The sequence below is a fragment of the Corvus kubaryi genome, unplaced genomic scaffold (genome assembly GCF_017639235.1).
Source record: "Corvus kubaryi isolate FWS band 111438036 unplaced genomic scaffold, C.kubaryi_AGA036_p1.0 37353, whole genome shotgun sequence".
Classification (NCBI taxonomy): domain Eukaryota; kingdom Metazoa; phylum Chordata; class Aves; order Passeriformes; family Corvidae; genus Corvus; species Corvus kubaryi.
Window position 1 is genome coordinate 2,868,556 of NW_024581115.1, and position 21,617 is coordinate 2,890,172.

The window sequence follows — 21,617 nt, forward strand, 5'->3', positions numbered from 1 at the left end:
TCCCCCTCCAGCTGGGGAGAAAATGACCCAAATGGCTTTAAAATGAATGAATATTAAATGAACACGTGGCACTGATAGCAGTGACCGACTGACATGGCACAAATGCCTCCCTTTCTCCGAGGAGCAGAGAACATCGAGGACGGGGGTACAGAGAAACCTGTCCCTGGGGGGACTGGGAGGGGAGGGGTCAAGGCAAGAGGGACAGTGGGGCTTTAACCCGGGGTCTGTGGAGGTCGAGGGCCAGGTATCCTAGGGCCAAGCCAGCAGCGTGCTGGGTTGTGAGCAAGAGCTTGTGCCCTCTACCCCACTGAACATCTCATCCCAGTCAGTTCTGCCCCAAGCTGGCAGCTGCAGGCTGGAACATCTGGGATGGCTGGGCTGGCAGCTCTTTCCTCCAGGGAGGGGGCTCTGCACCCACAAATGATCTTGGCCATGAACTGGAGGCACCCCTGGGTGCCACTGGTCCTTACACACCCCAAACTTTGCTCCTTCACTGCTTAACCCCTCTCAGTCTTATATTCCAGTTCACCTGTAAGAACCCTTGACGTGGAAAGGGTTTTTTTTACCCCTTTCCTTCTTATTTTTTTTTTCATGTAAGGCCTCTGCTGGGAAATCTTTGTAATTAATAGCCCTTTAAAATAAAATATAATTAAAAATAATGTGGAACATGACAAAGCCTGCCAGCAGCTCGCAGTGGGGGTGGCTGATGGGGGGCAGTGCAGCTGGGTGGCTGCAGACAGGGGTGCCCTGGTTGGGGTGTGGGGATAGTGCAGTGTGCTGGGGTGGGGTCATCCTGGCCTCACTTCACCCTAAAGCAATTTCTGCATCACCAAGAGCACTTGGACTTCTCTGTCCCACCTCTGGGGACATTGGGGTGCATCTCATCACCCTCTGCTGGGATGAGATGTTGAACAAAGTGCTGGGCCACAGGGAGACTAAATCCCATCCTGCAATGAGTCCATACAGACCCAGGGGGCCTTCCTGGGTAGAAAACTCTGATTTTGACACTCTTAGAAAGCCAGGCAGGGAGAAGTGGCTCGTTGAACCCCCACTGAAGCCTGCGCTCCTCAGTCACCCTCTTGCAGGAGCTGAGCGCTGCAGAAGCGTGGAAATGAGGACATTTAAATTTAAAGCTGATGAGGAGATCTTCCTCCTCCTTCCAGCAGAGAGCAGATGTTGTCGCTTCACATCAGCAAGGCATCTCTAAATCACTTCCCCAGCAGCGAGGTGTACGGTGATGTCATTGTTTACAAGTTATTAGTTATTATTTCATAGGCAAACCTGAAATTTTTCCCTTTTTAATGTACATTGAGATGGATTCTGAGCTCCTGCCACTGAAAATATCCTGGCGGTCCCATCATTAGCCTCCTTTCAAGATCGAGGCTGCTTTCCTCATGGCACATAATTAAAACAGCGCTTTGAATTTTCAGCAGCTCCCAGCAACTTCAGGATGCTCGGGAACCCAGGCAACAGAGGCGATGCCCCAGAGCCATGCCAGGCATGGGGACGTGCAAGAAGCCAGCGAGGGATGTGGTGTGAGAGGTGGCAGAGCAGCAGGGTGACCCTGGCAAGGCCGGGGTGTGAGCCACGTGCCTGCAGCTCCGTGCGGTCCCTCCGCTGTGCCAGCTCCTCGCTGTGGCTCCCGGGGAGCTTTAAGCCAGTTCCACACGTTTGAGCTGGATCACCCCGCCTGTGTGTGGCCTTTCCCTTCGCGAGTCCACGGGCAGCACGAGCAGCTTTGCCACCGGGGTTAACCCGTGTGGCAGCGGCGAGGGGCAGCGCTCGGTTTGGGGCTGCCCAGCCCCTCGTGAGCGCACATGGACAGAGACAGCAGCGGCAAAATGAGATTCTCAGGTGCAGGAGGTGCGGGGTTTGGTGGGTCAGGGCTGTCAGTGTGGGAGAAGGGCAGAGCTGGTGGGGATCCAGCTGCCCTGTGGGGTGCAGGGAACACAAGGGAATGTGGTGCTGTAAAGCCCCACAACACCAGGGCAGCTCACTGCCAGCCCCATGGCACTCCTCGTGCTCTGCACGCTGGTACCAGCCCAGTGTGTCCCCCCATCCTCCCTTTTCTTGGGGTAATGACTGGGTTTGGAGATTCCAAGGCATCACAGCCCCAGCCCTTCCTATGGGAGCTCTCCAAGGAACAGCCCAAGTCCTCAGACCACCCAAGGATGTGGCAAAGGACTGGCGGGTGCCCCACACCAACCTCCCAGCAGCTCCACAGCAAAGCACAGGGACATCAACAGGATCAAAGCCCGTCTCTGCCCCCGGGAGTTGTTTCAGTGGCAAGCCTGGACCCGACTGTGTCCCAAGTGGCTTCATCTTCCCCAGCACAGCCCTGGGCAAGCCCCGCGCATCAGGCCTGGCGATGGCACTCAGCCACCCTCAGAACAGCAAGTCCCAAGACCTTCCCCAAGAGCCACCTTCCCACAGTACCCAGGTCCTGCCTGCTTAGGACAGACACAACTCACCCTTGGGGGGACAAGCCACCACCCAAAAATCACCCAGGGCTTACTCCCACCATGGGCCTGACCCATTTCAGCAGCTGAGTGCCCGGCTGTGACAGCCCTGACCCAGCCCCAGCAGGGAGCAGTGGTGCTTTAGTCCACACCCAACCCCATGTGCATCCCCACTCAAGCAGCAGCACAGTGGAGACATGAGCCTGGCTTTATTTCAGCACAGTTCGGTCCTGGCCCTCCAAGGCGAGATCTCTCCCAGCTCTGGAGCTGCCCCTGCCCTTCTCCTGCCCCAGTTCCTGCCCGTAATAGTGTGAGCAGACACAGAGCACTTGCACACACAGAGAAGCCAGCAATGAATGGGAACATATTAATACTCCCCTAACCAACAGAGGGGACTTAATGACATCAAACTGGTTTGCTGTTGTTGGTTTTGATTATAATTTTTTTAAGCTCTGGCTTCTATCTGTCATTACTGTTATATTTCATAACCAGGGAGAAATCTGAATGAAGTTAATACCTGCGGAGTGCGGTGCAGAATATTCATGTACTGTGAACAAGAATGAGGCAAATGTGAATCTTTATTACCAGTGGAGGTTGTTAAATATTTTATTTTCTGTTTGAGACACGCTGTGACACATGAAACTCAATTAGAATATAACTAAACTCCACTCTAAATTATAGATAAATGACAACAAATGAAGGGGAGCAGCTCGAGCTCCCCAGTGCACAGCCTGGGGGAACAAGGGGGACAACTTTGAGAGAAGAGGGCAGCCCCCTCAAGACACCTCCATCCCAGCAAGCAACAACACAGCAACGCGTTTCCTCTGCAGGGCTGATTTTTGCCCTAAGACATCCTGAAGGAGACCCTCAGGGAGGCAGGATGGATCCCATTTCCCTGAAAACCAGCTCATGCATTCACCTGAAACAGCCCCCTCCCAATGCACCACAAGAACTCCTGAGCCCCTTGTGCCTGGGCTGTGTTTCCTTAAATCTGACTGTGCCTGGCAATAAAAACCACAGCAAAAAAGGAAAGACAGATGTTAAGGAGAAATATATATCAAGGGCCAAAGGCTGCACTGGTGCCGTGTTATGGAAATGCTGGGGTTTTCTATTCCTTAGCTCATCAAAGCCAAGCTAAGGACATGGTCAGGGATGGAAAATTAGAGGCTGAAAGGCCTTTGGGGTTAATTCTGTAATTGTTTGTTCTGGGAGATGCTCATCATCACTGGAGAGGTTGCGTGGACTGAGTGAGTTGTAAGTGGCTGCTGCTGGGATCAAGCAGAGCCTCTGAGCAATATCCACAGGGATATTTCTGTGGGTGGACAGAACACACAGGCAGGCAGGCATGCTCTTAACCCAGACAGGCATTTTCTCCCTGACCCTGCCAAAGTTCCCAGGCTGCTGGGATTCCCCTCGGTGGCCTTGTAAGAGCATCCAGCAGGAGCACCCGGCAGCAGCATCCCGCAGTGTTGCCATGGAGATCGGGCTCAGGAGGAGCCTGGGTGCTACACTCCCCGGGGGGGCTGCAGGACTCCCGCTGCACTGCAGCCCTTCCCCTTGGCTGTCCTGGGAGATAAAAGGGATTTGGGGACTTCATTAGTGCCACAAGGATCTCAGCCAGAAACAAGCGCAGGATCTGTGCTGGCGATCAAAGCCGAGGCCCTTCATTAGTGGCAGCATCCAGGACCATCATTAGCATGTGAGGAGGGAGCCCAGAGCAGCAGGGCAGACCGGAGGATGGGGAGGTGGTGTGGAGAGAGAACAGCACCTTCCTTAGAGGGGTTTTTGCCTGTGCTTCTCAAGTCTCAAAGGACACCGGGCCCTTTCTGTCCCCCCCACCCCACTCCCCTTCGGGGGCTCTGCCAAAGCACTGCAGTCACAGGGATGCTGACACTGAACCTCTGCCCTGCACTGACCTGGGTTAACCCAGCTGTGCTCAGTGCTTTCCCTCCCCGGGGTGTGTTTCCAGCCTGATTACCTCCTGATTTTGTCTACTATCTCCTTTTGCTCTGCCTCACTGCCTCTGCCTGCCTGCTCCCAGCACAGGGTCCTCCTCCTCTGCCTCCCTCCTCCCAGAGTGGGCTCTCCCTGAGCTCCTCGCCAGTGCTGGCCACAGAAAGCAAAGCAAGAACCCTTCCCCTGCCAGAGTTTAGCCCCTGGTGAAGCCTGCCCATGGGCTGAAGGGTTTCCAAACACCAGGGGGACACCTACTCTTGCCAGGGCACATCCCATCCCCATGGGTTTGCTCCATCAATGCTCAGGCTGCAGCTTCACACTACAACCAGGACCCCTCCAGCACTTCTGTCTTTGTAGATTCCTTCTAAATTAGATTCTTCTCTCTATTACCTCTACCAACCCCTCAGGAGATGGGAAATAGCTTTATCTCCATCTTTTTTCCCTTCAATTTCTATTTGTTCACCAAAACATGGATTTCCTTTATTTTCTTAGAGATAAACACACCTGTTCTGGCAGCATCCCAGAGGCAGCACATCCACAGCACGTGGTGGGGGTAGCAGCTCCCACAGCCCGCAGCAGCTGATGGAACCTTCATTCACAGCCACTAAGACACGAGTTTTAAAGCACAAGATGGTGAGCAAGAGAAGCCAAGAGGTGTAGAAATCTGTGCACTGTTGGCACCCTGAGCAGGCTCCCAGGAGGGATGAGAGGGTCACCCACGGGAGCAGGGCCTGATCCAAAGGCAAGACCTGAGAGTCGCTCAGGCAGCCCCAGAGGGACAGGGATCCCTTGCTCCATCCCATCCCAGCTGAGGCACCATGCCACTGCCATCTGACCAGGGGTGACATCAGTGCCACTGCACCCAGCGCCCTGCCTCTACCCAGGGCCCCGTGACTAATTTGGGATGCAGGGGCCATTTTTAATATGCTGCTATAAATATTCATGGACTGTCAGCTATGAAAAAGGACCCTGCCTCGTGCCCTGATGCCAGGCCAGGAGGCAGCAACACGAGGGAGACAGACCAAGCCCTCAGTGGTGCCACGGGAGCACAGACACCCCAGAGGTCACCGGGACATGCCCAGTTTCCATGCCGCTGTGAGGATGCCCGGTGGGTGCACACCTTGCAGGTGGCCCAAGCCAGCTCGTATCCAAATTGTGGTTGAACATCAAACCGGTTTCCCGGCGGCCCCAGGAGAGCGGGGGAGAGCGCACCGGCACTGGCCCCGGCGGGGGCCGGCTGTCAAAGCCGTGCCTCGGATCCCGCAGAGCCGCAGCTCTCGCCTGTCACGGCAGCCTCCGGTCTGCTGAGCTGCACGAACGCGATGAAAGCCTTGTGCTGAGTCGCAGTTCTGCCGTTCTGGCGTGCACCGCCCCGGGGATCGCCCGCCACCCGCTCCCATGTCCCCACCGCTCCCTCCCAGCCCCACAGCGCTCAGGCAGCACCGCTGCCCCAGCCCCAAAAGCATCATCCCACAGGGATGTGCAACCTCATTTCTGCATTTCTGAATACCTATCGATTCCTCCTTTATTCTCTTCACCCCGTATCGATCCAGTTTAGCTTCTGTGACTCAAACTAAATTAGCTGCCGTTAATCCACGGATAATTGCAGCGAGCCCAGCTCTGCCTGTCCCAGATTCATGGGTGTCAGGGACGGGGAGGAGAGTGCTGGGTCACACAGGGACATTCAGGTTTCTTCTCTGTGGGTAAAAACCCCAAACAAGCCAGCAGGCATCAGCCCAGAGGCACCAGGGAAGTTGCCTCAGGACATCCACGCTGCAGCCAGAAACCTAGTTTCTATGGCTGGGAGTTGCTATTCCAGCAGGAGATTTGCCCCCAAAATCTGGGCATTGCCTCTCAGCTCTGGCTTCCTCCAAGCCTCAGCATTCCTGATGTGGGTTTTAGTTGCAGGTGATATCATGAAATATTGCTACCTGCTCCTGCCAGGCTGCAGCACACAAGGAGTTAATTCCAAATTCCACTCGGCCATGGGGAGAGGAGCAGCCTCAGCCCTCCTGGAGCCTTGGATAAAACCCCAGATGGAAAGCAGAGCCTGTTCCCCTTTGATTAGCAGCCCAGGCTCCCTGGGAGCCCTCAGCATCCCTCACCTCTAATTTAGCAGCTCACAAAGTGCCGCAGGCAGCGGAGATGCCACTGTCACCTCACCTGCACTGACAGCCTGGCACAGCACCTGGGGACATCCCCACACCCATGGCAAGGCCATCCCTCCACTGCACTTCTGATTCCTCTGTACACCCCCCTCCCACCCAGGCACCCACAAACCTGCACCTTCCTCCCTGGACATCCTCCTCCACCCTTCTGTAGAGCCTCCAAAATAAACATTTAATTTTGATTTAATGCAACAGTTACCACAGTCAGTAAATACCAAAACTATATTAAAGGAGGATTAATGGCCATGTAATGGCCAAGTGTCCATTGCATAACCCTTAATTGGTGCCGATGGCCTCCAGCCATCCCTCCCCATCCCTCCCTGCCTTCCCAGCCATGGCATGCCCTTTACAAATGGATGGGGTTGCTGCAGCTGCCAGGCAGGAATGGGAGACTTCCAAGTGTTCAACTGCTCCGAAGCATCGGCCCGTGGGTGCAGAGCCTGTTTGGAGCAGCTGAGCATCGCATGGGGATGATGGTCCCCAGAACACCTTGGCCAGTGCACCTGGCAAAGGCAGCCAGCCTGTGGAGAGCTGCGAGCTCCCCTGCACAGCTCTGGAGCACACAGGGGCTCTGGGAGAGGCCAGGCAGGGCACATGCTCTAGGGCCGTGCAGAGGTGATGTAGGGTTTGGGTAGAAATGGCCAGGACACACTTTTGTGGGAGGGGAAAGCAGCAGCTGAGCCACAGGGGATACCCCCACAGAGTCCCCACAGCACAGCCTGGCTGTGTCCCCTTGGTCCCTGGCACTCATCTGCATGGAAAGTCAGTTTAAAAAGAAAGAAGCACATTTTGAGCAAGTGTCGGCCAGCCTCAGCTGCAAATTCACTTGTCAGGGATATTGGAATTAGTTGGAGCTGGATGGTGTGAACATCTGTGCAAGGCAAATGCTGGGGCAGGGAGGGGCAGCAGGAGCTGCTGAGCCCCCCAGCCCCCTCCACTGCCTGCAGATGCTCCATGGGATGCCAGAGGAGGGTTGGTGCAACCCGACACATACCCCCACCCACCTCCTGCTGCAAGGGGACCGCAGCAAGCACCCCAAATTACCCAGGAGAGGAGGCTGGAATTGAGGGGATTCACCATGGCAGCTTGCTGGCTGCACATTCCCTCTGGGTGAACACTGGAGTTACTGGGCTCAACGGCACAGGACTGACTTGGAGGGACTCCTCATACCAGCCCCACATCTCCTGCCCCCCTGCACCTGCCTGTCGTAGGCTCCCCTAATATTTTGGGGCATTATGGAGCCTCTCCATCACTTTCAGAGCAACCACTGAGCAGCACTTCCCAACCTCCTCCTGCAGCACCCCCAGCTACCAAAACCTGCCTGCTCATGCCCAAAATAACCCTCAGGCAGGAGCTAATCAGCCACTCAGGCATAAGCAGATCAGTGCTCAGGTGTTGACTACTTGGCCACCCAAGCATGGGGCAATGGGGTGCTCAGCCGTGCCAGACCTGGGTGCTCATGTGTGAGTGAACCATGTGCCCAGGTTAAAAAACCTCAGTATTTTGCCTGATGTACCTTCTCAAAGGCTGGCACGCCCAAACTGCACCCCTCCATGTGTTTTGGACAGGGGTATTGACATAGGAGCAGGGTTGGATCCAGGCTTGGGACACCCTTCTCCATCCCCCCTCTCCCGCAGATGCAGCATCCCCCACAACAAACAGCATTCAAAGCCCATTTCCCATTGATGTCACATCAATGCCACAGGAGATAAAAGCTGAGAAATCCAGAACCAGTGCTGGGTTTTCCAGGGAATATTAATTAGAGGGAAAGCCTCATTAGCGCAGCGAGGGTGGCTGCTGGCGCTGCCTCCCCCTCACCCCACATGTCCCAGACCCCCCAAAGGGGCACAGTGGGTGTCCCATGCCTTGGTGGTCTGAGCAATGGGGTGCCCTGCACATCCCCCAATGTAAGTGTTAAATGTTAAAGCAGGTGTTTAAATTAAAGACACCAAGGGAAAACCTGTTTCTTCCCATCCACAGCTGCTGGGGCTCCCAGGGGAGCCCGGAGTCCCCAGGCAGGAGGAAGCCCCCTGTGCCCTCTGGAGCAGCCTGACGGCAAACCCAAGTGGTTGTGGGCAAAAAGCAGCACATCAATTATGTGATGTGTTTTTGGAGAGCTTTTTTGACAGCTCTGCAGCTGGAAAGGAGCAGAGGGAGTACAGGATGCTGCCTCCAGCCACCCTGAGCCTCTGCACTGATGGAGAAAGCCCTTGCATCTGCCACCAAAGGGAATGTGGGAAGGGATTGGGAAAATAGACACTCTGAAGTGGCACAGGACCCCTGAGCCTGGAGATCCCATTCCACCATCCTCCTGGGAGCCTGGGCAGCACCCACCAGCCCTGTCTCCTGGTAACTGCCCCAGAAAAGAATCCTCACAGCAAAACAGCATTTGCCATGAAATCAGAGGGTTGGTGACAGGAAAGGGATGACAGGACAGGACAAGAAGCACCAGTGGGAGGGTTTAACCATGGCCACCAGAAGAGCAGCACCCCTGGGTGCCCCAGCACCAAGCCAAGGGGTACCAAGGGGTCCAGAAGGGGGGCTGCAGTAGAACTCAAGAAAAGCCACCCCTGCTAAGGCCATAAAGCCCAGAGGTGGCTCTGGGGACAGGCAGAGTGTGGGAAGCACAGACCATGGCCACCAGCCCCCAGGGACAGCAGCAAGGCAGAGGCACCGGGAGGACAGAGGTGCCACAACAGCAGTTATTCATCAACAATAACTTCTCATTCTTTTTTGTTGTGTTTATTTTTTACCGAGAGGTGAACCCAATTCATCCTGACAGAGGTTCACAGCAAAGCTCTGCCTGGGGGCTGCTCACAGAGATGCCAACAAGCAACATGGTGTGGGAGGAAAGGACCCTGTGTCTGTGCCACAGGGGGCTGGTGGGCACCAAAAGGGGCTCAGCACGTCACCCCAGCCCCGTGCCACCCCGGGGACAGCTGGCATTGCGGCATCTGAGACACGTGGGCTTCCACACTGGCACTCAGCACCAGCCCTGCTCTCCCGGCACACACAAACCAACTCTCTCCGAGCACTCCTGAGGATGGGTGTCAAATCAATCCCCGCAGCAGAGATGCCAAGTTAAAAAAAAAAAAAAAAAAAAAGGCAAAAAACCCCAGAGGAAAGCAGGCAGCCATCTGCCAAACCAGCAATTTTCAGCTGGATTTCCAGAAACACTTCAGCTTTTAAAAGCAAGAGAAGAGAGAAAACAAAATCCCTCCTCTTCCACAAGCATAGAAAGCATTCAGATGAAGTGCAAAATTCCAATTTGACTTCAAAGGCATTTCTCCTGGCTAGTTACCCCCAAATCCTGGCACAACCCACTGGAAAGACAGTGGGCAGTGCCATTTTGCTGCCAGATGACAGCACCCAGCCAGTTGAGATGTGGGGTGCCGTGCTGGGGGAGCCCAGGGTGTCAGAGGGATGCTGAAAACCTGGTACTCACCCATTTGGAAGCAGGGAGGACAAGGAGGGAAGGTGGGGGGGGAAAGGGAGAATAAAGCTTTCATCAGTTGTAATCAGCAGGGTTTTTTCATGCACATATTAAGTTAATGTATGTTACAATCTTCTCTGTAATGGAAAAATACCACAGCTGTCGTAGCCAGTAACGCTTTCAAGAGCACTTGACTCCCAAGTCATCCAGGTGCTTTTGACAGTGTTACCCTGGGTTGCTATAGGAACCCTAACAGTTTTCCCATCTGACTTCTCCATTAACACTGGGATTTATATTTAATTTGTTTTCCTTTTCCCCAGCAAGAAGAGGCAAGAAGCAAGTGTGAGTGCAGGGGCAGGAGTTGCTCCTCAGTGGGTATCTCCTGGCCATGCCAAAAACAGCACCCAGGACCACAGTCGGTTGTGCTGAGATGCTGCTGGAGCACGAGTGCAAGCAGACACCAACCTGCTGCAGGTGGGGAAGGGCACAGCCCCACTGCACTGCCAGGAACCATCTGGAATGGCAATCAGGATGCCTCTACTACGGGGTTCTCCCATGTTCCCAAGCCAGTCTGTCCCCTTCCCGCAGGCAGCAGGACTGAGGGGCTCATGGGCTGAGCATCCCACGCAGCTCCTGGACAGAGGTGACAGGCAGGGAGCAGGTAAAGTTGCTGCAGATGTAGGCGGTGGCTTTCCCGTCCTTCCTCTCCAGGGATGAAAGGAAAGGCAGCTGGCGGTAGAGGAACCCAGCGCTGTCTCCATCTGCGACCATCAGCACCTGCCCAGAGAAGGAGCTGTGAGGGCCAGAGAGCACAGCCAGCACCAGCCAGCTGGTCCTTCCTGCCCCACTGACACGCTGAGGGCTGGCAGTGTCCCCCCACACTCTTCCCAAAATGGGGAGAGGACAGGGAGTTGAAGGGACCCACTCCAGCCCTCTGCCAGAGTCCCCCAGTAGTCAGATCCCAGTGCAGGAAGAAGCGTGATGGAGATGTGGCAGCTTTGCCTCCCTTAACCACTGGACACTTGGCAGCCAGGATGAAGCACAGGGATCAGCACATCCCAGTGATGCCATGAAGATTTTTGCCTTTTCTTTTATACCCGTTACACCTTTTTACAACTTCTGTATTCCTAGTGCTTTTTGCCTACATTCTTGGACTTGTTTGTCAAGCTGAGACACTCAACATTTTAGAAGCTTCGTAGCTAGGGATCAGTGTGCCCCAGAGCCCAAGGTCCTCTCCAGAACACATTCTGTAAACCAAGATAGAACCATCCAGGGGAAGGTTCCTTGGGGAGGGGGACTCACTCGAGCCTCTCATTGGGGAATCTTGGATAGATCTGCTAATTAGTAAAACCTATAAGGTTATACCCGATGTTGGCGGGACACACACACTCGGTGGGGTGCATCTCGATGCATATGACCTGGACGTGTACCCTTAAGGATCCTTAAAATAAATACCAAGGTAAAATCCCTTTTCCCCTTCTAACCATGTATGACTCTTGATTTTAAGACCAGGAAAAGGCATCACCAGCACAGCCAGCTCCTTGGGGACACCTGCCCAGCCCAGGGACAGCCCCAGGAACAGCTGCAGCACTGCCCCACCCTACCTGCAGCTCATCCTCCTGCCCTCCCCACGCTTCCCAAAACAACTCAGGCAGCAATGAGCTGGTCAGGGGCTCTCCCAGCTCACACGGCAGCACCAGCCAGGGGTGATGACCGGGCTGCCAGGATAATTAGCTCTTCTGAAAGGAAAAATGTTTGTTAAAGCCTCAGGGCTTGCAGGCTAATCAGGAGAAAGGCCAGGAGCTGTCAGCAAGCCTCGTGCCGACACAGATGCAAAGGGTGAGCAAAGGTCTGGCCCTTCCCAAGGCACAGAGGGAACATCCTGCTGCTGGAGCACACAGCTCTCCCTTGCCCACCCCAATCCCAGCCCTGCAGCCCTGCATGCGCCTCCCGAGCACGGACACACTCACAACACGTCCCTGCTACTCACACCAATGCCACCAAGGGATGCTGACACCAAATGCTGCCTCTCACAGCACACATCTCCCACCACAGCATCCTCTACACCAGGGCCAGCAGAAGACCCAGCACCGACATCCAGAGACACCCACACAGCTTCACTCATGCCTGGCAGGGGCTGCCCTTGTGTCCCATGGGGGACATCACATCCCCAAGTCCCTGCCCCAGATAGTGGCTGCTGCAGTCCTGTCCCGTCCCCCATCACCCCACATCTGCTTGACCCAGCTCTGGCTCAGCCTGTCTCCCTGCCTGCCTTCTGCTCCCCCCCCCAACTTCCTCCCCCTTCGCCTTTGTCTGGAATTAATTCCAGGAGTGATTAATTACCAATTCATGTCCAATCTGAAATTCATTATTCATTTTTCTCACAAGCTCCCCAAGGTCCTCTCACGGGGCCAGGATGAAGGCGAGCGGCAGGCGAGCGCTCTGCAGCCAAGGAGATAATGGGATCCTTCATAATTACCCTGAAGACCATTAACAGGGCAGGGATCTATACCAGAAGCTGGGATCCAGCCCCAGAGCAGGGACCCAACCCTCTCTGCTCCCAGCACCAGGACACCCTGGGAACAGCTATCAGCATCACCCCCACTTGCATCCCCACAGAGCTGCTTGCAGCAAAGGGCTCCTCCAGACCCAGGGTCCATTTAAAATCACGACCTCAATGCCATTTTATCATCAGCATCTCATTACAGCAAGGATTTCAGGGTGAGGTTTGTAAGGAATTAATTAGGGGAACGACCTAATTAATTGTGTTCCTGCACGCAAGCCTGGCCCCCAGCACCCTGCTGGCACAGAGGGAGTGAGGGCGCAGGGGACACAGGGACGTTCCCCCAATTCCTTGGCAAAGGCAATTCCCAAACCAGCCATGTCCCTGGAGCAGGTGACCCAGGGCTGCTCTGCTTAGGGCAGCTTCCCGTGGTGGGGAAGGAGATCTGGGGAGCAGCTGGAGGGGGATGGAGGCAGGTGGGAACAGGAGCATGCTCATGTCTGTGTGATGCAGCATGGAAAGAGGGACGGCTGCTGGGAGGCAGTGGGCTGCTCCCAAAGGTAGTGCAACTCTCTGAGAAGTGGGATTCTCCCCCCTTCCTCCCATCAGCCCTGCAAGGTGAGGAGCCATTGCTACTGGCCAGAGATAATGCTCCTAACCACTCCTGCACACTCATGCTCGGAGAAGGGGAGATATGTGTCCACAGCTCTTCTGGGGGAGAGCTTTTCCCTCCTGCCACAATTCTTCATCCAGGAAACAAACCCAAGCTGGAATAGCTTCAGGTGCATCCCATCATTGCAACATGAGGAACACACAAGGGCCAAGCAGGGCTAGACTCCCACCCTGCCTGCTGCCAGCCTCCAGCTGCAGCCTCTTGCATGCCCCTCCAAGCAGCCCTGGGCAGGCACGACCCCGGCTTCACTCCCCCATGGAAATATCCATCCAGAATACCCTGCCCTCATCTTCCTCCCTTCCCCAAGGAATGCAAAGGCTTGGGGGCAAAAGACCCTCCCCTGGGGAAGGAGCATCCCCACCAGCCAGGCTTGTTACCAGCTTGGCAGGAGGGAGCCAGACTGCAGGGAAGGAGAGGACACGGCCGTGTATTTGTTCTGCTCCAGACCCCAAAGCTGCCAGTGTGGGCTCAGGGGACCAAGGGCTGAACCAGCTGGGGCAGAGGGTTGTTAACAGTGGTGCTGGGCTCCTGCAAACCGGGTCACCCAGTGTAATCCTCCAAAGGGACAGAAAAGAGTGTGGGAACAGAGAACTCACACACAAAAGAGGCACCTGCATGGAATGAGGGAGCTGCTGGACAGGTGATGGCAGAGGAAGGACAGGGAGCTGTGTGCCCTACTCATGCTCCTGGGAATGTGTCCCTCCTCCAGTGCTGGCATTAAAAATTGCTGGGCACACAGGCACACAGGCACTCTGTGGTCAGGGGTGACACCCCTGTGGGCTGAGCTAATGTGAGGACAGAGCAGAGGCTCCTGTGCTGATGGCTCAGCCCTCCCCAGTTCATCCTAGCTGGTGTTACAGAGGGAAAGTGATGCTTTGGCCTCAGCTCCCCACATACACACCAGTCCCTGGCACCAGGACCCAACGGCCAGGGATGAATCCAGTCCAAACACTGAGCCCCCTCACTCACAGCCCAGTCCTATTTCCCTCAGCTCCACAGCTTTGCTGAGGTCAAAGCCATTATCCCCAAGGCAGGGACACTGCCCACCAAACCTGATGGTCACCAGCTGCTGTGCTGCCCTTCCCTGCCAGCTCCAGATGCAGCCAACAACTCCAGCCCCTCTGTGGGATGCACTGACACATCTCAAAGCAGGGATAAGGACAAGCAGAGCCAGGCAGGAACCCCAATACACAGCAAGAGCTGCTAAATAGGAGAAAAGCTTTGAGAAAAGCCAGCCTGTCCCAGCTGGTGGTACCCAGAACTGGACTGAGGTACTGCCTCATCCCTTCCAAGGATGCAAGGGTGTCTCCAGGCAGCAGGTGACCCAGACACTGACTGGATCTGCACAGGACATGACGCATCCACACTGGGCATGACACATTCACACAGGAGTGAAAGGTTCCCCTTGGGAAAGCACTGGGCTCAGGCTGAGAGCAGTGTAAACAGCCAGCAGCAGTAACAACCACTGCTGCAGCCACTTCTGGGCTGGGCTGCCCATGCTCTGTGCAGGGGCTCAGCCCTGGCCCTGCTGGCTGTGCTTAGATACAAAAAGGACAGGATGCTTCCCAGAAGAGAGGCAGAACAGAGGAGGAGGACAGAAGCAACAGCTGCACTGGGAGAAAGGATGCAGCACCAGCAGTGCAGGCAGCAGAGGCCAGGGAAGGGCTGGCAGGCAGGGGGCACCTCTACCTTGTTTGGGCTGAAGACGGAGCGGACGCAGTGCAGCATCTCTTTGGTATCTTCTCCTTGGGGGTCCCCACAGATGACGACCTGTCCAGGGGGAGGGTGGGTGGCAGGAGGGAGAAAACAGAGCTGTGACTGCACCCACACCATTGCCAGCCCCGCTCCCTACAGCAGGTCCTGCAGGGGACACTGAGCCCCAGCCCATACCTGTTTGAGGGTGTGATGGAAGACAGCGGTGGCCCGGGCCATCTCTGGCAGGGTTATTGGGATCTTCTGCAGCCTCTCTGAGAAGGCAGACAAGATCTTCCCAGCTTTTTCCACCCAGTCCATATGACCAGAGTAACAAGCTGCTCGGAGCAGGTTTGTGACAGTGACAGAGTTGGGGGTGGGCTCTGCTCCATCCTGGTCTGCAAGGGACAACAGCTGCCATCAGCCCACTGCCTCACCACCCACAGCCCTGTCCTCCCACACCACGACCCAAGGAAAGCACAGCCAGGTCCCTGAGCTCACCATCCTTGAGACGCAGGAGCAGGGAGGGATCGCCGGCCTCGGTGGAGAAATAAGCAAAGCCTTCAGGGTCCCAGAAGAGCTTGTCTTGCATGTGCTGGAGATGCAGGGCCCACTCCAGCCAGCCCTGCTCCAGTGATGCTTCATACAGGTCAAAGAGTGCCTGGATGACAAAGACATAGTCCTCCAGGAAGCCCTGGATGGGCACAGCGCTGCAGTGGCAGACAGGGAAGGACAATCAGAATCTCTAAACTGAACAGGTTGGAAAGTTCTCCAACCCAGCAAAGCCCTGCTTACTGGTCTCTGCTACCCAAGGAGATGCCACCAAGCAAAGCAGTGGCTGTGCCACCACACGGCTCAGCCCCAGGGTTCTGTACAGGAGGGAAAGGCAGGGGAAGACACTTGCCAGCATGAAAGATGAGGAACAGGAAAAGGTTTTGACCTCAATTCCTCCTCACTTGCTGGGGGACACTAATCCTTCCTAAACTGCACCAGAGCTCTGTACGAAACAAACAGCCTCTCTCCCTCCCAGGTCAGTCCTGCCTGGAAGAGAGGACAGGGACTGCTGGGGGTTTGGGCAGCACCTGCAGGTGGCCAGTCAAGTCTGTGGACTCTCAGACACTCACCTCTGCTCCACTGAGTTGTCCTTGCCCCGGTAGCAGCTCCGCAGCAGCCTCCCGCTGTCGGGGTCGAAAAGGTGTGTCCGCAGAAAGGCAGCTGCCTGTGCAGCCCTGCTCACATATCCCTGCTCAGCCAGGGCAGCCCCAGCCTGGGCAAAGCCTGAGATCATCAGCCCTGCAGAGGCAGAGACACCGGTACAGGTCAGGGAGGGCTCATGGAACTAAGTGAGAGGGTCACTGTCAGTCCTTTGAAGGATGGTCAACATGAAGCTCCTCCTCCCTGATGCCAGCAGGTCTCAGCTCTTCTGCTCGGTTCAAATCACTAACAAAGTCACTTGCTGTCACCAAAGTGACAGGCAGAGTATTGTAAGGCCAGCAAGAGCTGAGCCCTCACTTGTGGGCAGATACAGGGCTCAAGACTATTCCAGTTTGCAGGGTAATTCCAGCCCATGCCAGCTCCAGACCCAAACACCCAGGAATTTACTGCTGGGAACAGCGCCTGGGGTCCTGCAGTTATTCCCTGTGGCAGGACCCCCAGACAGACACAGAGCTGTGATACCCCACCCATGCAGCAGTAGGGATGGGCTCTGTGCCCACCAGGGTCCCGAGTCCCCAACCCAGTCCCCTTCCCCACAGCCCAGCCAGAGGAGCTGGACTGAGCCACGGGAAGAGTTTTGCTGCTCTCTGCTGGCAGCTGGGGAGGGAAATAAAGCTGGAACAGTATCCTGATGCTCCCAAGCCTTGCAGGTGTGGGGCTCCTTCCACACAGCCTACCCAGTGCCTCTGTGGGAGCTCTCCAGTCCCAGCAGGATCTGTTGCTACCAGGCCCTGGTGGGGGTCCAGCCAAGGCCCGTGCCCCCAGAGCAGAGCCACCTCTCACCATTCCACGCCGCCAGCATCTTGGTGTCCAGGTGTGGCCGTGGCCGCTGTGCCCGGGCTGAGGACAGTCTCTGGCGGCATTCCTGCAGGAGGGCACTCAGCCGGCCTGGCTCCAGCCCGAACCGGGCTGCCGTCAGCTCCGGGGAGCAGCGGGCAATGAGGACGTTCTTGCCCTTCAGCTCCTGATGGGGGTCCTGAAGGGAGAGGGAGACACGTTCTGTGAATGCCATCGGGCTTGGGAGGTGTTGGACTCCGAGTGTTTTGGGGCTGCTCTGCCATCCCTCCATGTGTATGGACGCAGGTCCCTCACCAGTGCTCCTGGCACCGGGCAAGTCTCTGCTCTCCCTCACCTTCATGGGGTCCACGTTGCCAGCCTCTTCCACTCCGTAGCGGTGCATGAAGACATCTCCCAAGGTTGTCCCCTCTGTGGCCCCCTCAACAGGGTCAGGAAGGAGAGCCCGGAGCTCCTCGGCTGTCCACACACAGAAAGCTCCTTCTCGCTTCTCTCCAGATGTGGTGGTCGGGTAGGAATCTGCATCTTCTGCACTATAGAAACCTCCTGCCTAGGAAAAAAGCAACAGAGAGGCCCTCCAGCACCAGGACAGCACTTTCAGCCAGCTCCCCATCGCTGCAGGGCTGGCAGTCTGGCTAATGAGCCTCAGCAGTGCTCCAGACTGAGCTCAGCTGGGAGGGAAGGCAGGGAAAAACAGCCCCGAGCCACATGTCAGGGCAGGGTAAGCAGCTCCCTTTGGCTCAGCTCAGGGAAGAACCTACCTGGTCACTCAGGTCCCGTGAGACATAGAGCAGAATGTCTCGGACAACATCAGCAAAGAATTCATCACCAGAGATCTGAGGGAGGCACGGAGTGAACATCAGTGTTACAAGGGCAGGGGTGAGGCAAGAGACACAGCAAGGTAGGGTGAGAGATTTCAATTTGAAGAGTTAGCAAAGGAGCATTTGAAAGTCCAAGGATTTCAAATGTGGAATGGATTCAGAGTAAGATCTTCAACAGAAATCTACTATCAGTGAATAACTGCTTATCTACAAAGGGCAGTGGAGAGCAATGCTGGAGTCACACCGAGGTCAGAGGCAGCAGCATTGTTTGCTGACTTGCAAAAACCAGCCCAAAGGCTGGTCCCTTCCCCATTATGCTCAAAGCCCCGGGGCTACACTGTCACGGGTTTGTGCAGCACTTGTGGATAAACACCAGGAGATGAAGGGGAGCGCTGGATTGCTCCATGCCCATGGAATGGGCAGTATCTTGGGGAATAGGCTTTGAAGCTGCTCCCCAAACCAGATCTGTCCTGCCCAGCCTGCAGGAGTGGGAGCCCCACAGAGGGATGCCAGAGCTGTACCTGGAAGGCTCTGCTGTACATGGCTGCCAGCTGCCCCTGGTCGTAGAGCATCTTCTCAAAGTGAGGGACATGCCAGTGCTGGTCAGTGGAGTAGCGGTGAAACCCCTGCAGAGACCATGTGGACACGTCTCTACCCCACACCTCCACCCCACACGTCCTGGGCATGGCAGGGGCTTACCCCCAAGGATTTACTCCTACCTGACCAATGTGGTCATGGATGCCCCCATGGGCCATCATCTTGAGGGTGTGCAGAGCCATCTGCAATGCCCGAGCACCTTCTGGAGTTGTTCGGTGCAGGGCCCAGTACGTGAACAGGAAATTCAAATTCACTGGAACACAAGGAAAAAACAGAAGGCTGTGGGGTGGGCTCTGCCCCCACAACGCTGTCTGCCCCACAGCAGGTCTCAGCAGCAGAGACAAGACTGACCTGGGGTGGGGAACTTGGGGGATTTGGAAAAGCCACCATAGTCTTCATCATAGGATCTGGAGAGCTGCTGGAAACAGGTGTCCATCACCTCTTTGAGTGGTGGGGGCGACTCCTGGCCCTGCACACGGATCTCAGATGTGTGTTGCAATGCTTCCAGAATCCTCTGGCTGCTCTCCAACAGGGCATCTTTGTTCTCCTTCCACTAAGACGCAAAGGGAAAAAGACGATTCTTCTTCTTGCCTTGCACCAGTCCAAACCACACCTCAAGTTCTCAATCACCCTCCCCAAACCAGCTCAAACCCACCTCCAACCCAGCCAAAGCTCTGGCTTGTTCTCTGGACTACTCTTCCTCACAACTGAATCTCCTAACTCAGTCACCCTTCAAGCCCAGACCAATTTCCCTGTGCCCGCCTTGGTTTAGCCCTGCCTGCTACACCATTCCTGCCCCGCACCTGCTCTGCGATCCGGAGCAGCACAGTCCGAAAGCCGACACGATGAACTCCATCCTCAGGAGGGAAATACGTCCCCCCAGCAAAGGGCTTGAGGTCTGGGGTCAGCCAGACACTCATGGGCCAACCACCTCCACCACTGGTGGCCTGAAAGACAAATCGTGTGTGCACCAAGGTCACGCAAGAGGCACCTGCAGTGTGCTCTTCCAGCACATCCCAGAGCCTGTGTGCTTCTCTCCACCCTTGTGACTCATCCAGACCACCCCACACACTGGTTCCTCTTGCCTGAGGAACATGACAACAAACAGCACCCTGAAGGAGCCAGTCAAAGCCTCCTGGGCCCCACCTGTGCCTCCCTCACCTGCACGAAGGTCATGTACACTTTGTCCACATCTGGCCGCTCCTCACGATCCACTTTGATGCACACAAAGTGCTCATTCATGATCTCCCCGATCTCCTTGCTCTTGAAGGACTCCTCCTCCATGACATGGCACCAGTGGCAGGTGGAGTAGCCAACTGCAAACAAGCTCAAGTGAGTGAGGAATGGTCCTTTGCAGGAAGCAGGAAACACCTGATGGGGAGAACACTCAGAGCTGGGGAGCCTTGCTACGGGCAACAGCTGCTGCCTCCCTGGAGAAGAGATGGAGGAAAAAAGCCTCCTGGACTCTCCAGCTTTTGCTCCTAAAAGCTGGCCAAGGACCCTGGTCCTGGATGTAGCCCATTTTCAGAGAGAGCTACTCCAGCACACGGTGCTCTCTTGCTTGGTGGTCATCCACACCTACATGGCTACTCACACACCAGCTCAGGATGCAGCTCAGCTTATCTGATCATCTACTGAACAACACGTGGGAACACAAAATATATCTTGTTTCTGGTTACCTGACAAGAATATCAGCTTGTTTTCTGTCTTTGCTTTATCAAAGGCTTCCTGACCCCAAGGGTACCTGTGCGGGGAAGACAAAAATCCCTCAGCCCCACGGGCACAGTTAGAGGAGGACGAGGAGGAGGGGAAAAGGCTCCCATTGTTCTCACCAATCCACAGGGTTGTGGGCGTGCTGCAGGAGGTACGGGGACTTTTCGTTAATCAGGCGGTTGGTGTGACGAGGGACGCTGGGGGGGCCGGGTGTCCCCACCGTGGCCATGGCTGCGACTCCCGTTAGAAATGTGCACCTGTGACACCAAACAGGCTCAGGGGTTCCCTGCTCACCTCAACAAAGCTCAGCCTCTGGACAGAGCCATGACAGCCCAAAGCAGCAGCAGCAGCACCACCCCAGGTCCTGCCGTGCCCCAGGACAGGATGCTGCTCCCTACTATTCACTCCCCACACCACGGGAACCATTCTCAGCCCCAGCCCCGGGTGCCTCTGCTGGGTCTCAGTCCACCCCAATCCCCTCCAGGAGCTTACAAGTCCCTCCCAGTCACTGGAGGCTCAGAGGAGGTTGTTCTCCAGTTTGGCACACCCCACCCACGGCGCGGTGAAGGGGGCACACCCAACAGCTGTGAGCGCAGGAGCAGCACCTGTGGGGCCTGACCTGCGTGTGCTCAGAGAGAACGACCCCATCCCGTGCCGTGGGTGCGGGCAAGGGGACACAGGCTCTTTATGGTGAGGGGAGTGAGGGGCAGGAGGGGACCAGGGAGACCCCTCTGCTGCCGGGCAGATGCAGGGCCTGGGTGTGGGGGATGCAAGAGCGATGCAGGGCTGGGATGCAGGAGTTGCGAACGGGGGAACAAAGTATGTAAAGTGGTGCCGGGGCTGCGGGAGTGCGAGGAGGATTTAGGGAGGCTACAGAGGGATATGGAGAGGGTGTTGGGGAAGGCAGGAAAAGCGCAAGGGTGCGGAAAGGCTTTAGGAGGGACTCAGGAAGGTGCAGGGAGGATCTAGAGGATATGCAGGAGGGATACAGGGCGTTGCAGGAGAATTCAGGGGATGCGGGGGGCACAGGAGAGGTGCGGGGAGGATTTGGGGGGTGGCGGGGCACGCAGCCACCGCGCCCGGGGCCGGACCCGCCCCCCCCGGCCCCTCCGGTACCTGCGGGCGCAGCGCAGCGGCGCCGCCAACATGGCGGCTGCTCCCCGGGCCCGCCCCGGCGCGGGCCTGGCCGCGCCCCCAGCGCCACCGCCCTCCCTCGTCACCGGCATGGCCCCGCCCCCTGAGCAGGCCTCGCTCCAATCACCGGCCCGCCGCGCCCCCGGCCCCGCCCCCTTGAGCCGCCCTCGCTCCAATCACCGGCCCGCCGCGCCCCGGCCCCGCCCCCTGAGCCGCCCTCGCTCCAATCACCGGCCCCGCCGCGCCCCGGCCCCGCCCCCTGAGCCGCAGCCCCGCCCCTTGAGGCCCCGCCCCGCCGCGCCCCGGTCCCGCCCCGTTACCGGCCCGCCCCCGTTACCGGCCCATCCCCGTTACCGGCCCGTCCCCGCACGGCGTGCTGTCTGTATTGTCCCACAGGGCACCCACAGCCGTGCACGGGGCACCCACAGCCGCACACCGGGCCGCTCAGCGCAGTTTAT

General features: G+C 56.6%; 2 protein-coding genes across 6 annotated transcripts in view; both read right to left on the reverse strand.

The window, feature by feature from the left end:
* Positions 1-9,309: 9,309 nt before the first annotated feature.
* Positions 9,310-21,617, reverse strand: part of SPATA20 (spermatogenesis associated 20) — a 12,400-nt gene continuing 92 nt past the window's right edge. The window contains exons 2-17 of one of the 3 annotated variants that reach the window (XM_042032453.1): positions 21,501-21,602; positions 20,145-20,282; positions 19,992-20,056; positions 19,474-19,628; positions 19,116-19,259; positions 18,664-18,865; positions 18,435-18,565; positions 18,237-18,341; positions 17,656-17,730; positions 17,232-17,444; positions 16,883-17,075; positions 16,009-16,177; positions 15,386-15,594; positions 15,083-15,282; positions 14,882-14,962; positions 9,310-10,793 (exon numbers count right to left, since the gene is read on the reverse strand). In XM_042032453.1, coding sequence (XP_041888387.1) covers positions 10,623-10,793; positions 14,882-14,962; positions 15,083-15,282; positions 15,386-15,594; positions 16,009-16,177; positions 16,883-17,075; positions 17,232-17,444; positions 17,656-17,730; positions 18,237-18,341; positions 18,435-18,565; positions 18,664-18,865; positions 19,116-19,259; positions 19,474-19,628; positions 19,992-20,056; positions 20,145-20,254 — 2,223 coding nt within the window. In that variant the 5' untranslated portion in view covers positions 20,255-20,282; positions 21,501-21,602 and the 3' untranslated portion in view covers positions 9,310-10,622. Of the gene's footprint in view, positions 10,794-14,881; positions 14,963-15,082; positions 15,283-15,385; positions 15,595-16,008; positions 16,178-16,882; positions 17,076-17,231; positions 17,445-17,655; positions 17,731-18,236; positions 18,342-18,434; positions 18,566-18,663; positions 18,866-19,115; positions 19,260-19,473; positions 19,629-19,991; positions 20,057-20,144; positions 20,283-20,644; positions 21,107-21,141; positions 21,218-21,500; positions 21,603-21,617 lie in introns of those variants that run through there. The other 2 variants (XM_042032451.1, XM_042032452.1) reach the window with 2 other exon arrangements.
* Positions 21,595-21,617, reverse strand: part of EPN3 (epsin 3) — a 9,506-nt gene continuing 9,483 nt past the window's right edge. For all 3 annotated transcript variants that reach the window (XM_042032457.1, XM_042032454.1, XM_042032456.1), the window contains one exon: positions 21,595-21,617. This exon is cut by the window's right edge and continues 970 nt beyond it. The gene's annotated coding sequence lies outside the window, so the exon portion shown is untranslated.